Consider the following 18,009-nt stretch of genomic DNA (forward strand, 5'->3'; position numbering starts at 1 on the left):
CTTCTTAAATACTGGACTAGCATTTAACTGGAGTTGGCTTAGAATATGGAGTCTCTGTCACTAGAGGTGTTTTCAAGTAAGTTACAGGAGTATGTTTCTAGGCTGGGCTAAACAGAGTTGGTCCTTCTTTTGGGATAACTGATACATGAGGTCTCTGATCTATTATCTAAGCTGTATGTTACCAGTGAAGTGGTTTGTAAACACGGGAAAATTCTGATTACAATACTCTTTCGGAAGAGTAACAGTTGTCATGGAAAACAGATGTTGGCTCTTTTCTAGCATCACCAGAAAAAGAAGTTCTCCATGTTGAAGATGTACTAGCTACATGCTCTTAAGCAATATGTTTTCATCTTCCTTGTTAAGGTCTTTTTTCCTGATCATTACGTAAACAGAATATAGACTGAAGACCTATAATCTGTTTTCTTTTGGGCCTCACTCCAAGCATTAGAACTTTCATAGATATGGAAGTCAGTTTTTCATGGTGCAACATAACATCTATAGATGAAGCTTGGTGTCTTATACATCAACCTCTCAAATCTATTTTTTAGTCCTTACTCCACTATTTGGGATTTTTTATTTTTAGGGGTAAGTGTGTACTCCTCACTAACACTACTGACATAGAAAAAGATAGCAATACGGAATGTTCTCCAGCTGATGCTACATATTTGAACAGAACGTGAGGAAATGGAATTCTGTGTCTGTCATTCTCTCGCTTCTCCCCATTGTATTTACAAAAAACTTCAACAATGTTCCTTTCTATCCACTGATTTTCTTAGTTTTTCTTGATGAAATTATTAGCTATTTTTTAAAAAAAATATTAATATGCTCAGGTATTGTATATGTTTAAATACAAACGTGGACTTTCAACTAAATAGAAACATCTTGCCTATTTGAAATAAGAACTGTTTATATGTGGCTGAGTGTTTTGGTCTGGTTTGAGGGTATTTTTCATGGTGCATTTTGAAAGCAACACCATCTATAGCTTTTGGAAAATCTGTGATAAATTAGTGCTTGAATTGTGAATTGTCAGCCTGAATTTTGAGTTTTCTATCTAGATAAGTCAGCCACATGTAATTATTTTGGGAAAAAACATTGGCATGACCTTCAAATTGCTTTTTCTTACTGAATGCAACACTCATTAACATTTATTGTCCTAATTGCATGTATTTCCTTTGGTTTCAACAGTAAAGAAAAATGTAATCAGTGATTAATAAGGCAAGAGAACATTCTGTATGGTATTTTTGGAGAGTGAAGGGGGGTAGGCAAGAGGAGAGGGGATTTCCTTCCGAAGCAAGGCTAACTTCAGGAAAATACAGAACACTGTTAGCCTATTTAGGACATAAATATGCCTATATTGACAAGGTTTGCATGCTCATCTTTGGGTTGTCTTGGATATGGTAATCTCTGTGTAGGGGGTGGGAGAGGAGGAGGGTGGAAGACTTTTTCTAAGGAGGATCAGGACATGAGTCATAACTCATTTAAGGCCCATCACTTCCTCGTTGGGGTGGGTGTGGGAGGGTATTCCCTAGACAGAACCTAAAAGCAACCTACATTGAAGGAGACAGCCAGTATCTACTGTAGCAGGGTCTGGGGGAAGGTGAGACAGAGAGTAAGAACACCCGTTTCTTTGATCGTCTTAGTCACCAGAGATTACCAGTGCAGCTGGGACCTCCACAGTATTTGTGGTAGGCATGCACAGCACTGCTTAAGTGCTTTTAATAACTCTCTGGAGGCTTCTCTGTCTCTCCATTGATTACCTAGGGACCCTACATTTCTGACTTAAAAGATACTTTATTTGGATGGTAAAATAAGCTCTGTGGATAGCTCTGAAGCTTTTTGCACTGCCTAACTAGGAAGAACAACCTTACAAATAAGAAGGCAAATGCTTGAGTGGAAAACAAATAAAAATTAAACTATTTTGCATGTGGATACTCATAATGTTGTGGTGACAAAGTTGGGGTGGAAGGCATTTTCATAGATAGCAACAACTGAAGAGTTTGACTTTTACATTGTGGAAGACATGCTGTGATGAGTGCATGGAGTGTGTCTTTGACAGTATCCCTGAACTCCAGTGTGTGGATGTGAAAATAAAGATACAGTTAGATAAAATACGTTTGCAGCATGACATATTACAGATTTTAATTTTTCCATTCCTGTCAATAAAAATTTATGCTCTGCCTCCACATCCTTGATTTATCTGTGGGACACGTTCTTTATATTTAGAGTGATTGCATCTTTAGTAAGAGCCTGCCATTATTCTCCTTCCGTCTCAGTACAACATGTTTTCGTTGGGTTTTCATCGTGTCCAGCAGATGAGGTCGAATATTGTAGTGTCAGCCAGTACAACGGGCAGACCTGGTTTTGTGTATTGATCTGTGCGATGCCAAGAGAATGAGAGGCAGAAAATTCCATTGCTTGCAGTGACACTTTGGACCTGTGCCAACATTTTTTTTTTTTTCTCTTCTGTAATCTTCTGCTGTGCCACTAATGTGGATTCTGATCACACTGGAGTTTAATGTTAATACTTGTTGATTTAAAATCAGTGCTGTTCTTAAATAGCCAGTGGGCTGTGTCATCATCAGCCCATGACACATTTTTTCTGAATGACAAGTTCTGTAGTAAATATCGAAGTCTTGATGGTACTGTCTGTATGGTGCAGTCTTGATATTTTAGAAGGAGGTTTGGAGGGAAGGTTTCATTTGTTTTCCTTTTGATTGGTTCCTACAGAGTTTGAAGTGTGGTTTCTGTCTGAGTCGCTGTTTAGAAGTGTTGCATCTTTCTTCAACATCTTCATAACGTCCTGGAGAAGGCAGCATAAGGGAAATCTTTGAGTTTACAGATGGTACTGCGTTGGGTACTCTATAAAGTTGCTGTAGTTGCAGGGAGATCCAGAAGGACCTCACAAAACTCCATGGGCAAATGCGAGACAGATAAGCTCTTATCTAGCTAAATGTAAGGTAATACATCAGCAGAGAAATAACCTAGCGCGTGCCCGTGGGATGCTGAACTGAGCACGGGCAGTTACCGCTCAAGGCAGACACTTTGGGTTCCCTGTGGTGCGATCATTAGTTCTGCGTGCAACAGTAGCATCGTTTTTCTGCCGTATACAGCCTTCTTATTTGTGCCCATGCGTGGAGTACTGTGTGCAGCTGTGGTTTCCCCATCTCAGGGATGTAGGAGAGGTCAATGAGGACTAGAAGGTGTCGTTGAAAATCGTGGAACAGCTGCCTTTTGATGAGAGACTGAACAGGCTAAGGCTCTTCGGTCTGCAGGTGAGAAGGTTGACAGGGAGGAGTATGGTTGTTTACAAAGTTACGAAAGTAGCGGCCAAGGTGAATGTGTACCTTCACTCAGCAAATGCCGCACCATTAGAAACTGGGACCTTCAGGGAACGTTTGTAGGAGATAGAGATGGATGCAATGCTTCCGTATCTGGCTCTTGGAGATGTGCCAGAACTTTTTGTGGACAGACAGCAGCAGGAGATTCAAAAGGGTTTGGACAAGTTCCTGGAGAACACGTCCATGAAGTGATGCTAACAGGACTAGGCCTGGATGCGCCTTATAACATCCCTCACGCTTCTTTGGGCTCCACAGCTATCATCAGAGTAATGCACTCTGGAGAACAACTGGGCTTCAGTATTTTACCTAAATAACCTCAGCTGTCGCTGTCACAGCCACAATTCGGGGCTGTATGGACTTTCTGCCTGATCTAACTGTGTGTTTCTTCATGTCTGTTGCATGCAAGATGATTGTATAATCCAGGGAGAAAATAGGAAGGTTATTTCCTTTAAAATTCAGGGAGTGAAACAGGAATTATGCATCTGTGTAATTGCATATTTTGTTGTTAGAAGAGTAGCATAAATTTATGAGATTGGTCAAAATGCCAAAAAAGAAGTAAAACAAATAGTTTGGAAAGTGAGCAATTTAGAGGAAAGCTCTATTAATTTTTTTTAAAAAAATAATCTTAGAGGACTGATTCATGGAAGTGGAATGGCTTCTGTAAACTAGATGTTCTAACAGTTTGCTAGCCTCAGTTTCTTTCAGTTATCTGTAAATGAAGACATTCAGGCTTTAAAAGAAATAATCCGTCTTGTTTCATGCAGGCTTTATTGCATCTCTACCCATTGTTTCCTGGGGAGAGCCAAGGCTCTTGACTTGCACTGAACTTAAATAGATTCTTCTTGGACCTTTTTTTTTTTTTTTTTAACAGTTTATGAATGCAATATAGGTACGAATTGAATTGGGTTTAGTTTTATTATTTAAATCTTGGTGGTTTACCTAGTGGAAAGTGCATTAATATAGTGCTCATGAGAGCAACAGCCTGATTAGTTTCAAGCATGCGTAAGAATAAGTGCTGTGGGTTACGAACCACTCTTTGACAACAAACAAGCAAGAATCATGCTGCGGGTTACATGTGTACTATTTTCACTGTCCACAGTGGCCATTAGATATGTACAGCTAGAGGGGTACTTACATTTCCTGCTTCTGCATCTCTGTGAGTAGGGGCAATCATCTGTGTAACAGGGGAGTTGTAGTTGAGTTACGCAGACAACTGGGGGTACAGCTAAAACCAAACCATTACTGGAGGAGGCATGGTTTGCAATTTTGGGGCTCAGCTTTACCGAATAGAACCTTTGCTACAAAACCAATTTGAAGTTAAAGTTCAAGGAAACTAAGCAAGATTGAAGAGACTGTTGTTGCAGAGAAGGGCATCAATGTAGTGAAACTGTTCTTGGTCAATATTCCAATTAGTGTATATATGTCCATGTTTATACGATTCGTAAAACTGATATGTCTTTACTTGAGTCTCTGCATTGCGGAGAAAGTCAGAACAGGACCAGAATCATGGAATTTGTGGACAAATTTGTGACAGTGTATCAAAACCGATAAGAACTGAGAAGATATTTAAATAGCAAATCAAATAAAATTGGGGGGGGGGGGGTTAATGTTGGAGTTTTCTTTTTCAACTTTACTTTTATTGGCGTTTTCCCTTTCAGAATCTGCTGGTAGTAAGGTCCAAGTACTATAATGATTCCAAAACGATTTAAAGAATCTGTAATCCAGAGAACTGCTATAATGAAAATACAAACCAAGAAATGCTAGCTAATTGCAAATCAATAACTGTTTAGATGCCTACTGTTTGATTTTTCTCTCCTTGATGCCTAAACAGACTGCTGTGCATAAATAAATATTTAAAGTATTTGTATCTAGGTCAGTGTATCTTTTTCACTAAAACCCCATATTGCATAATGAATAGCTTCTGTGAACCAAATAAAGCTTCGGCTTTTATCTTTGCATTAAATCAGAGGAAAAACTAGTAGCAGACACAGGATTTAGAGTGATTTCCTCTATAAATATCATAGAACGGTTTGGGTTGGAAGGGACCTTAAAAATTGTCTAGTTCCAACCCCGCTGCCAGGGGCAGGGGCACCTATCACTAGACCAGGTTGCTCAAAGCCCCATCCAGCCTGGCCTTGAACACTGCCAGGGATGGGGCAGCCACAGCTGCTCTGGGCAACCTGCTCCAATGTCTCACCACCCTCACAGTAAAGAATTTCTTCCTAATATCTAAATCTACCCTCGTACAGCTTAAAACCATTCCCCCTTCTCCTACCACTACATGCCCTTGTCAAGTCCCTCTCCAGCTTTCCTGTAGGCCCCCTTCTAAGTATCGCTAAGCTGCTACAAGGTCTCCCAGAGCCTTCTCTTCTCCAGCAGACTTTCTTCAAATGTTATCGTCCAAATACCTAGACAAAAAGGTGATTTGAGTGCATAATTTAATTTATTTTATTTACATACCACATGTCAAGATTTGGCCAAGAAGAGGTCTCTTGACTCTTGGAGTTTAGCCTAGCAGAACACCAGTTTTACAGTTCAGCAATATAAAATAAAATTGATAAAATGTTTCATTTGGGCAATCGATGCAGAGCAATATGACAGTGTATTGTGGAAAAGACTATGTATAAATTCCTGAAAATCCTGGCTGGGAAGCCCTACTCTCTCCTCAGCTGATGTAGATAAAGAGAGTGCCGGGGTCTTTTCAAATCCAAATAGACGAACAAAAACTCATTCTTCATTGTGCAAAGACATTTGCATTCCTTTTCTGAGTGTCCTGGTCACAAAATATCAGTTTGAGTCAGTAGATGAAAATATGTAATAAAATATTGAAGACTATATTTTAATTTGGGCTATGAAAAATTTTGAACCAATAATTTCTTTTGAGTTTTCCTCAGTAAAGATAGTATTAAATAGAAGAGATATGTTGCATTTGAAGAATCCTTTGAAGAATCCTTTTAAAGATTGGATTAGTCTCTACTGTTTAAGACAAATCATTTTGTCTAAGGTTGCCTGGCACTTTTTAATCAAGTTAGCTGTTAATAAAAGGCATTTAACTTGTTACAGTTTCTCTAAAAGGTTAATAGCAGTCAAATATGAAAGATAATTGTTAGGGAAGCAATCACTGAACGAAGTTGCATCGTACATCTGCACGTTGCTGTGTAAAAGAAACTTTGCTAGAGATTTTCTCATTAATACGTGGTGCGTATTTAATTCTTCAAATGTCTTACCACTTAAAGTGCTGGCTAAGTACAGTGAAAGTCTGACCTATTTACATATATTTTATGTGAAGCTTTGAGTGTTTGAGTGGAGTGGACTTAATACAGATTTTTAACTATTTTCATTACATATATTGTGACCAGCTGGAATGCTGTATGTGCTTCCTTTCCTATTTATTTTCAAGTCTCATTGCAGATTTTCCTGGGCTTTTTGGTGTCGGTAGTCACGGAACAAACTGAAATCTAATTGTGAGACACACCTTTTCAGCCAGTGTTGAAACTCTCCAGACTCCTTATGTTTTCAAAGCCTCAGTGTAAGGAAGTGCTGTCTCAAAGTCTCAGGTTTGATTATTTTGGAAATTGCTTAAGTGTCTGTATAATGGTTGATAAAAAAGTCAAAGATTTGTGTAGTTTTCAGTTCTGTTTTTGAGAACTTTGAAAATTTTTTTATTCCATTGGATGAATTAATGTAATCTTGACTTTAAATTTTGTTTTGGTTTTAGTATTTTTATGATAACCATTTTTTACAAATCAATATATTACTAGTATAATTGATGAATTCAATTACTATAAATCATATCTTCTGCCACTTTAACCAGTCATACATATACAAATCTATGTTGAAATCACAGGTCTAGAACTTTATAAAAATATTTCAGAAGGCAATAGCTCTCGAGATCTGTTGCATCAGTGTTTTGAGCTTCTAGGGTTGTATAGAGCTTGTAAGAAAATACTGAATGAGGTGTTGTATCTCATGGACTTATTGAGGGTAGTCAGGCACAGCTTCTGAGAACATTGATTTAATTGGATTTTCTCTTTTTTATCCAACTGAAGCCACTGTAGAGCATTTGACTGTTGACTGGCCTTGCTCTTCATCTGCATTGTTACTTGTTAACAATATTGGTGACAGGGAAAGTGATATGCTAATTGCTTGCTCTGTTCATCTATACCCCCTTTCCTAATTTCAGTATTGGTATTATAGTAAAACTGCTGCTTCCTCCCCCCAAAAAAAAACCAAAAAAAAACTGAGAAAAAAAAAATACTAGCAGTTAGTAAGAATTTGTTTTAAAACAAATTAATTCAAACTGATTTTTTAGCTTTTTGCTGGCGCTATGTTGCAGGAAAACTGAGTGATCGGCTTGGCCAATTGTCTGAAAGGCAATATTCTTGTGCTGTGTAGAGCAGAATCGATAAGAACAGGCTGTGAGCCCTGATGGTGCATTGTGAAAAGTTGTTTGAACACCTCCTATGGGCTTTGGACATGTTAGCTTTTGTGAGTGTGCTTGCTGTGGACAAATTGGAAGTAGAAATGCTTTCAGGGTTTGCTGAGTTTGTCTTTTGACTTAGAATTAGCTGAAAGGATGTATACTGGCATTCCACAAGAGAAATAATTTCAAAAATAGGTGCTTTTCCCCCCCCCTCTTTTTTAACCATTAACAGATTTTGGCTCTCTGACATCCTTCCTCTGACATTTCACTTTGATTCTGCATTGTACATATTGTTAAAACATCTCTGAGTTTATTTGTCAAAACTAGCAATTTGTTGTTGTCTGTGTTGACTGGGAAAAGGAGTGAGTTGGGAAGAGGAAGATTTAGTAACTGAGTTTTTAAAGTTTGTCTTTTGCAGAGTTCAGCGGCAAATCTGCAGAATTTCAGCATCGCTCAGGCAGGGTCAGCCATCAGCACAGCCATTTGTGTGATGCAAGATGGGGACCTTGCAGGGTGCGGAGAACATCAGAGAGTTTTTAAATACCATTTTATTGATCTCTTTATGAATCTGAATTAATCCTCTTTATAATGTATACGCAAGGAAGATAAAAGATTTTAAAACTGCAGCTAAATGGCATAGCCTTCTCTGAAATAGAGGAGTGACTACATTTTCTTTTGTTTTACAGCCGTCTGTGTCTTGCTGTGAAACAGGAGGGAGAAGGTTTATGAAAAGGTCCAGTAGAAGCCAGTCAGAAAGCATCACACATCCTGCCCTTTAATCAAATCTGTTTTTTCCCTCCTGTAGGAAGTGGAAGCCATTTACTTCTGTCGTGTTTTCGTTCTTCAGAAGTTTAGTCCTCTTGAAATCATGTCCAAAAGTGTCTGCTGTCCTAGACGGGAGTTGAGCACTCTGTTTTCACCCTGACTTGGGAGTTGTTGATCCTTCTGCTTTTACATATTCAGCTGCTAATCTTGGCTCACAAGCTTGGGAAACTTCGGGAATCTCCGCAGGCTGCTTGGGTTCAGCACACAGCACCTCCTTCATGCTGCAGACACCTTTAATCTCTTCCCAGTCTGTTCCTTTAGAGCAAGTCCGCCTGTGTAAAGATAAGAAGGGGAACAAATCCTGCAGGTCTTAGAGGCAGCAGCTCTGTCTGAAGCAAAACTCCTTTTTTTAGAGTCAGAGATAAGATCAGCAAGGACAAGGGCCTGAAAAACGCTGGTATTCGCATCTGCTACACCTACTGCCTGCTTGCTGCTTACTTGATTGACAACCAAAACTGAGCACTAGGACTTCTCAGGCCTTTGCTTTCTCTTTCAGCGTTGCGGCTGGATGCCATTAGCTACTTCCAGAATCCATTTTTTCAGCGTTGCATTATCACACCACTGGAAATCCATGCCCTTTATTCCATTTGGTATATGTTGACAGTTTTTGCCTTGACTGCCAGGCAGTCGTCAGGGATGGCCCCTGCAGGTTACCTCACACGGGCATCCACAAATAACCTGTCAGCTCAGCAGGGTCCAGACTTGGTTACGTGTGGCAAAAAGTGGCTATAAGGAAAAAATTACCATTACTGCAACACAGTGAAAAGACTTTGGATTTTGTGTGGCAGACAGAACAGCAAGTCCTAAGATCTGTGTACTATCCATTTAGTCATTAAATGCAGAGAAATTTATCTTGCTGTGGGCAGGTAAATGTAATTTCACATTGATGTTACTGTGAATTAAAAAGCTGCGGGGAAACTAACTGAACGTTAATAAAACAGTAATTTGGGGGAACGATCAGTCAGCTTGAGCACTTGTGAATGTAAAGAACAATAACTTGCAGCAGGTCAGTACTCCCCCGTACTCAGACTTGTCTTGTTTTCTCGGTCACAGGCTATCGGTCTTACTCTGTGTGTAGAAGAATGCAAAGGAGTGCCGTGGGCTTTAGTGCAGTACCTCTTGGCAGCATTAGCAGTACCTTTTTTACTTTAAGTTGCTCTTGCACATTAACCAGATTTTTTGCCAGTGTACCATTTTTCTTTTGCACCAAAATACACGGATATGTTACAGCCTTTTTCTAAAAATGTTATCATATGAATAGGAATCATGAAGCATGCAGTTTTTTCCAACCTGTTAAAATATGGAAACATTAATTCACTCAGATATATTTCTGTTCTGTGATGTTTAGGCACACAAATTAAACAACACTTTGGCAAGCAAGATACCATGCTGTTGATCCAAACAGTGATTTTTAACTCTGATAACCTTACAGTCTTTCTTAAATGAGCAAATAATCTGAAAAGCGTAGACTTCATGCATATTCAAGACAGAGAGCAGCACGACCTGCTTGAAGATGAATGCTGAATCTGATTTAGCCTCATGTGGTGGCTGTTTGTAGCCTGACTGCCGCAAAGTTGATTTTTCAAAGGTTTGTAACTGGGGTAGAGTTCAACTGATTTTCAAACAGGGCCTGGCTAAACTTCAGATTCTCATTTCAAAGCAAGGTGGTGGAGGAGCTCTTTGACAAGATGGTCACCGTTTTTCTTACTACGGATTGTGGTGGGTTGACCGTGGCTGGATGCCAGGTGCCCACCAAAGCCGCTCTGTCACTCCCTCTGCAGCTGCGCAGGGGACAGAAGATACTGGGAAAGGCTCCTGGGCTCAGATAAGGGCAGGGAGAGATCACTCACCAGTTACTGTTCATGGGCAAAACAGACTCGACTGGGGGAAATTAGTTTAATTTATTAGCAATCAAGTCAGGGTAGGATAATAAGAGATAAACCCAAATCTTCCCGGGCTCGCCCGAGCGATGCAGGGGCCGGGGCTGGGGTCAGTCCCTCACACGCTGCCCCTGCTGCCCCTTCCCCCTCAGGGGGGCTCCTCACACCCCGCCCGGCTCCAGCCGGGGTCCCCCCGCGGGGCGCAGCCCCTCAGGCACAGCCGGCTCCAGCCGGGGTCCCCCGCGGGGCCACCAGCCCGGCCAGCAAACCTGCCCCAGCCCGGGCTCCTCTCCCCGCGGGGCCACAGGCCCTGCCAGGACCCTGCCCCAGCACGGGCTGCCCACGGGGTCACAGCCCCCTTCGGGCACCCCCTGCTCCAGCACCTGGAGCTCCTGCTCCCCCTGCTTCTGCACTTACCTGGCTGTCTGCAGGGTTGTTCCTCTCACGTGTTCTCACTCTCTCTGGCCACACTTGCCATTGCACAGGGTTTTTTTCCCCTTCTTCAGTACATTATCCCAGCGGTGCTACCACCATCACTGATGGGCTCGGCCTTGGCCAGCAACAGGTCCGTCTTGGAGCTGGCTGCCATGGGCTCCATGGCACATGGGGGAAGCTTCTAACAGCTTCTCACAGAAGCCACCCCTGGCACCCCCCACTACCAAAACCTTGCCATGCAAACCCCATACGTGGATGAAGCAGGGTATTGTCTTCCCCAGCCTCTTCATAAGCAATGGAGTGTTCTGGTTGAAACTGTTAAAGCAGAAATTTGGATTGGAAAGGTCCAGCCTGCCCTTTAGACGTCAACACTTAGATAAGCAACTGAAAACATCTTCGAGCAGGAATTGTCGAGCAGCTGGCATACTGGGGGGGTTGCCACTCCACTATTAATAAGGAAGTTTGTAGTAGAAGTGATTGCCCTTTTCAGAGTGAGGAAAAAATAAAGGCAAATTCAAGCATTAATAAATAAAAACATTTCTGCATGAATAGCTTGATGTCTAACAGTGGCGGGTTTATTTTAGTAGGTTGTTTTTATATGACACCATTGGGGGGAAAAAAGATGATGAGCTTCCACATTTTATTTTTTTTTTAACAGTAAGTAGCTCCTTATTCACCTAAGCATAGTCAATCGTAACTACTGAGTTTTTCTGAAGAAGCTTTTAAAATCCAAGTAATCATCTTTGCAAAGAGAAAGGGCACAAGTGACACAGCTGTCTTATTCATACTCTTGCTCAGTGGGGAATTCTCCTGCTGAATTAACTAGCCCTCAAAGGGGGAGTCACTGTCTTTGCCGAGGTTTTACAGGTTTGGGAGGCCAGGTATATGGCATTCAGGGGAAACATCAGTTTCTTTGGTCAGGACTTCTAATGTATTTTATACTGAAAACAGGCCTCTGGCGTCTGTAGAGTCTTCTGTAGTGATGTCCCCTGCTGCTAAAATACTGATTATTTGGTTATGTCAGGTTTAAGCGACATGAGGAGCATCTGTAGTGTTGGTGCAGTCAGTAAATAGCTATGGTGTATAATTATTACCATTGCAGAAAGCTGAAATGTTTTTATTAAATGGAATTTATGTGTACCCTCTTTTAAAATAATCTCTAAGGCTATAACTTTTTTTTAAAAAACCATGCCTTCATATTTAAGGGTGGGAAGTACTAGGTGATGCCATGTAAGTGCCATGTAAGTTATTCTTTAAAAAAAAAACAAACCAAAACCCTTTTGCTTGAATTCTAAGTGATTACCAATTAGTGATTCATTTTAACAAAATTTTAGTTACAATGCTGAGAAGAATCTGAGTTGTTATTCTGGAACATTACATTTATATTAATTTCTGTGCATAGTGGCGTATGCTTTTCTAGTTTTTATTTAACAGTTTAAAAATTAGTGCAGTGGTTGTCATAACTGTGTATTCCACAGATACCCTGGGTACGGGTTTGATCCACAAATAAGAAAAGGGTACACTTGCCGTTAACCCTCGTCACCATTTCCCGCCTGTACGGTGGGTTGTATCAAGTGTTTTCCCGATGTAAAAAAGTGGACAGAACTCACAGATTCCAAATACCACCTGTATTTTCAGAATCGGCGTAGTCTTACTGTTGTCGCTTCAGATATAAAGTATGATTGATTAGGCATTCATAACCACTGACTGCTTTGGTTGCAAAGTTGTTTTTCTTGCATTTTGTTGAATGTAGAATAAAACCAAGTAGAATGACCTTGCATGGAACGTGGTATCAAAGTTACTGTTTTTCTCATTGTCACTCCATTTTGCATGCTGCAAAAATGCTAACATCAACAACTTCTTATTAGGACAGCTGTGAACGACCTAGCAGTCATTCTTACTCTGTCACTTTTATCTAAGTAAAGCAGTACTCTTCAGTGTTTCACCTCTTCAGCTTCTTTTCATACCTTACAAAACATCATTGCATACATACATCAACAAAATCATTAAAATGTACAAGTCTTTCAGGCAGAAGACTGAAGTTTAAAAATAAGTAAGTAGGGAAATTAGCACATTTTTAAGCACTTGACTACAATCAGATAATGGGAAGTAATGCATACTTAAGGAAAAAATGCTAAGATTTGCAAAACCAGGTTACACCTTCAGTAATTGAATTATTATTTTGTGCATTTTTGAAATGGAAAAATAACTAAATATCAGTCTTTAAACAAAAGCTTTTGCCTCTTCAAATGAATTAATAATAGAGGCAGTCAATTAAGTTGTGCCTTGACACAGGAAAAAGTTCCTACCTTCATTCAGCTCTCCCACACCTTCCTTTTTGCAGAAATCAAAATTCAGTCATCAAAATTACCTTCAAGCACGTATTTTACAAGCATGTATTTTTCCAGCAATTGCCTGTCATGGGTTATGTTACTAAAGTAACATCAACCTTCTCTTAGCCCAAAAAGGAAAACAAAATTCTTTTTCATGCTAGGCTGACATTCGTACTGATTAAACAAAAATAATTGCAAAAATTATGTGGTTGTAATACAGAGGAAAATAGAAATTAGAAATATTCTTGGTGACAAGTTCAATAAGCAGTCTCTTGTTCTGTTAAGAAATGAAAGAATACAAATTTGGGAACTTACTTGAAATACTGTTGTTGTATTCTGAAAACCTAAAATACTTGCTTTCATTGAGAACACTGTTCCCATTTATGCTCCCAGTCAAACTAGCAGCAGTTTTACAGACACGCTTGGTGGGAGGACTTTTCCAGTCTGGAACATGACCCATCTTTTACTCTCTAGCTTAAACTTGAGCCTCCTTTGGGGACACCATCAGCTTCTGTTCTCTTGCTTTCTGGTAGTCTGGATCAGTTCCTGCAAGGAACTTGTGAGACGCCAGATTGCACAGGTGACAGATTACATGTTCTGTTGTTGCTTCCGTACTGGTGGTGGAAAACTCTTCATCCTGTTTCTAAATGTGGTCAGATTTGCATTAAGCATAATGCTGCAATTGACCTGTAAGCACTGGATAGTGTCTTTTTAATTATTCCTTTTGTAAGTTGGATTTTGAAAGAAAAAAATGCCCAGTTTTCAGAAATGCTTTGGTTCAATAAGATTTAACAAATTTAGTTAAGGAGCATTGCAAAAAAGATGGTTTATGTATTTGGCCTGATGCACTAAATAGCAGTTTTACTTAAAAACCTTAGTTTTATGTAATGAATCATTTACCAAACTAATTGTGCGTTCTGTAGCTGAAGATCTCATTTAATTAGAGAACTAGTTTTTGCCAGTTTACATCCCTAATCAATTTAAGGCTTTTTTAGTGAAGAGTAATTCAGGTAATTCAGGTATCCTTAAACCTTAGCTGCATACTAAATCCACTGGAGTTGTATCAGCGTGTTGCATCGTGTCTGCGGTTAGCCCTAGGGACAGAGAGAGCCCTCCACTGGGACTCTGTCCTTGTTTGGCATTTTTCCAGGTAAGAAGGCAGGTTGTGCTTGATCTCTTCCAGAAACATCCATCTTCTTCCTCTTAACTGGCTGTGCAGGTCAGGGCACTGAGGTGAAGCCCTGCTTCTGCAAACTCCCCACCGCTCCCTTAATAAGTAAACAGGTGGAAAATGAGTTGGGGAGTCTCCTTTCTGTTGAGACCTGGCTGCTCTGTTGAGGTGAAGAGATGCATCCTTCCCCTTTACCTCCCTGATGGAAGTCAGATGCTTAGCCATCACTGTTCCCTAAGTATGAAGATACTGGAAGCTCAAAAACTGGATATGCCTTGATGTGAGTAGTTGGCCAATATTTGGGGAAAAGAGCTATGCAAATGAGAGAATACCACACTTGGAAGGCACAGCCCCACAGCTTTCCTTCACTATACCTATGTATTCCTATACTCCTATACAGGAACTCATGGCACCAAAAAGCAGATTTCCTTGCAAACATTTTCTAAGCTAGTCTGTCAGTCCAGTTTTCTGCTTCATGAAAAAATGTTTTCAGCTGCTATTTTCATAAGGAAATAATACTACTTCTGTTCTGCGTAAGTATTAAAAATTCAAGGGAATGCTGGCTACCCTTCAGGGACCCTGACTGCCATGGGTAACTGGTGGCCCAAACATTCTTTTCATCTTGGTAAGACTCAAAGCCATGTATTTACTTAGTGTTTCACTGGTTTTAAGATGAAAAGGGTGAAATTAATTTCTCTCTGTTTTTTACTGCATTACTTGCTATAAAGTTAAAATATAATGCGCGTTTCTCACAGTTAACTTTTTGTTCCCTATCCAAGTTGGATAATGGAGATGAGCAAGCAGCCCAGATCAGACGTGAACTAGATGGACGACTGCAATTGGCAGAACAAATGGCAAGGGTAAGTGTCTGCTTTCACATACCAAAAGCATATCTTTATATGAGATTGAGTGGGATGATACTTAGTGCATGTTTCCAGTCTCTGTTTTTAAAATTAAGCAGAAGATCATTTCAACACAGTCAGGCAGATGCATTTCTTTCTGCTCTGAGTATCTGTATCGACAGGGGTAGGGAGAAAGCATAACTTGGTTTTGGAAAATCATATGCTGTGTGATCCTATGTTTCCTTCATCAGCAAGAACAGTGGTGAAGTAAAGGGTATGTTATTTTCACATTTGGGTTTATGTATTTTGGAACTAAAATGTCATCTTTTATATTCACAAGTGCTTTCTGCTTTGCTTAGGGTATAACCATAATGTTTATGTCTTACTACAGGTTATACATGATATACTTTTCAAGTATATATAACATATTTTACTTTTACAGATTAAGTTCATAATGGTTATATTAGTATTGCAAGTAACAAACTATGAGTGAATCTTGTAGGTCAGAGTAGTGATGATTGGGTAAATTAAAATTTTTTTTTGTACATTTTTTTCTCTCCTACAACTTGCATTTTATTTGAGTGGACAGGATTATGCCCTTCTATATTAAACGTCACAGGTGGTGTTGGCATTGTCCCTGGCCATATCTTACTAAATTTTGGGGAAAGACTCCTTTGTCGCAAAAGGGCAATCTCAAGTCTCTTCAGTCTTCTGTGAAGCCTGGGCTTACAATCAAATTTTTCCAATAACCCTGTGTTTGCTCTATTGTCCTCTTGCTTTTAGCTCCAAAAGTTACAAAATATTGGAAGGATGTATGTTATGCTCTGTGTGCAGAAAAAAATTGTAGTATATTAATATAATGTCAATTGTAAAGCAGTTAAGATTCGCTCGTTTCTTTACAAGTAAAAAATTATCATTTAGGACTATGAAGTTCATAAATAACAACCTGGAGGTGTAATCTTCCTCAAAAGTAAAATGCTGTCCATAATAGTTTCAAATTAATTTTAAATAAAGTGAAAATTATGAGCACTATTTAAACCATATAAATCTTGTTCATTCTGTCTCTGATGTACATACACTGCCCAGCTATAGATTCTTTAAAGAAAAATTTATTTATCCATTTTTTTACCCAAACCTTTACTTGAAAATTTTCGTGGTTGCCACAGTGTCAACTGCACAGTTTTGCACAGAATAAGGAACTCCATGTCCTGCATGGTACATCCAAGTCACAAATCAGAGTTTTCATATATCTCTTTTAAACTACTTAAGATGCAGGGGGGTTTGTGGTGGACTTTGACAGCTAGTCCTAATTCTAGGGTCTGTGAGAATGATTAAGGTCGTTTAAGTCAAGCAATCAAATGCTACAAAATATGAACTTTATTCTTGGAGATCAAAACCAAGCTCCTCAAAAACCTTTTAGATCCTAGATTATGTTTTCTAGTATCTTTGTGGGTAAAGAATAGGGTACTCAGTATTCAATAGTGGGAGAAACTGCATAAAAGTGGCTCTGTACATGTTCATATATATGCATTATGTATGTTTACATGTTCCCTCTTTGTTATAAAGACAGTAATTAAAAAATATTATCAAACTCCAACAGAGAAAAAAAGTTATTTTTAAGTTCTAACAGAAATGTTTAAAATAATCCCATGTGTAATAATTCAGTGTTACTTTCAAAATGAATAGCCTATTATTAAAAATGGAAGTAAACAATGATAGGAATGTCATGTCATGGTTGTAGTTTAACAGCTTTGTGTTAGAAGCATGGATATGATTGACTTCCTATTGGAAGCATGGGAAATGATTGAAGTAACAAATTTGTTAGTGTATAGTTTGTTTCGTCATTTTATGAAACATTTGAAGGTAACATCAAAGGTATATTATCAATTGATACACTTAAAACACGTGTATTAGAAATATGTTATATGTACATATACAACCTGGGTTTACAGTTAAGTGATTCTAGGGGGCAGGAGGTTCCGTTTTTACAAATGCCTTCCCATTACTCTTTTGAAGATATAAAAAGAGACAGTGGAATTAAGACTTTTCTTTTTATTCAATATCTCTTAACTGAGAGCAAATTATTAAATTAACACGATGTATTATGTGGGATGATAATTTTTTTTTTCTCCCTGACTTTTAAAATATATCTTCCAAGGAAAGAAAATTCCCAAAATTTGTAACAAGAGAAATGGAGAGCATGTACATAGAAGAGTTGCGGTCTTCAGTGAATTTGCTGATGGCAAATCTGGAAAGCCTTCCAGTGTCTAAAGGTGGGCCGGAATTTAAACTGCAGAAGTTAAAGCGATCACAGAATTCTGCATTCTTGGACATAGGAGATGAAAATGAGGTTCAGCTGTCGAAGTCTGATGTGGTCCTCTCCTTCACATTAGAGGTAATCAGATATTTCACAGAAAACCTAACAGTTTGAATTACTAGAACATCTATGTCTTGATACTTACTTGTTATTAGTCCTTCCTTTATCATTTGAAAATTTATGTTAAAGAAGTAAATTATTCTTTGTTCCTTTGGTAATTAGGTGTTAGAATACAGCTATATGATGCATTTTCCTCTTGCACTGGTAGTTGCATTTGGACCCACACAGCAATGTGGCCAGTTGAATCTCCCACACAAATGTAACTTTAAATGAATACCAGTACATTAAATGCCCAAGTGTATTTTTGAACGTAATAATGAAACACTGTTGTTATCAGGAACTCATTAATAGAATTTTACAAACAAGTTGTGTTTTCTCACTGAAA

General features: G+C 39.1%; 1 protein-coding gene across 2 annotated transcripts in view; it reads left to right on the top strand.

The window, feature by feature from the left end:
* The window catches only part of CADPS2 (calcium dependent secretion activator 2), a 323,409-nt gene that overhangs the window by 119,272 nt on the left and 186,128 nt on the right, over window positions 1-18,009 (top strand). For both annotated transcript variants that reach the window (XM_056341052.1, XM_056341051.1), the window contains exons 4-5: window positions 15,185-15,265; window positions 17,406-17,642. In XM_056341052.1, coding sequence (XP_056197027.1) covers window positions 15,185-15,265; window positions 17,406-17,642 — 318 coding nt within the window. The remainder of the gene's footprint in view (window positions 1-15,184; window positions 15,266-17,405; window positions 17,643-18,009) is intronic.

Source organism: Falco biarmicus, chromosome 5 (assembly GCF_023638135.1).
Source record: "Falco biarmicus isolate bFalBia1 chromosome 5, bFalBia1.pri, whole genome shotgun sequence".
Classification (NCBI taxonomy): Eukaryota; Metazoa; Chordata; class Aves; order Falconiformes; family Falconidae; genus Falco; species Falco biarmicus.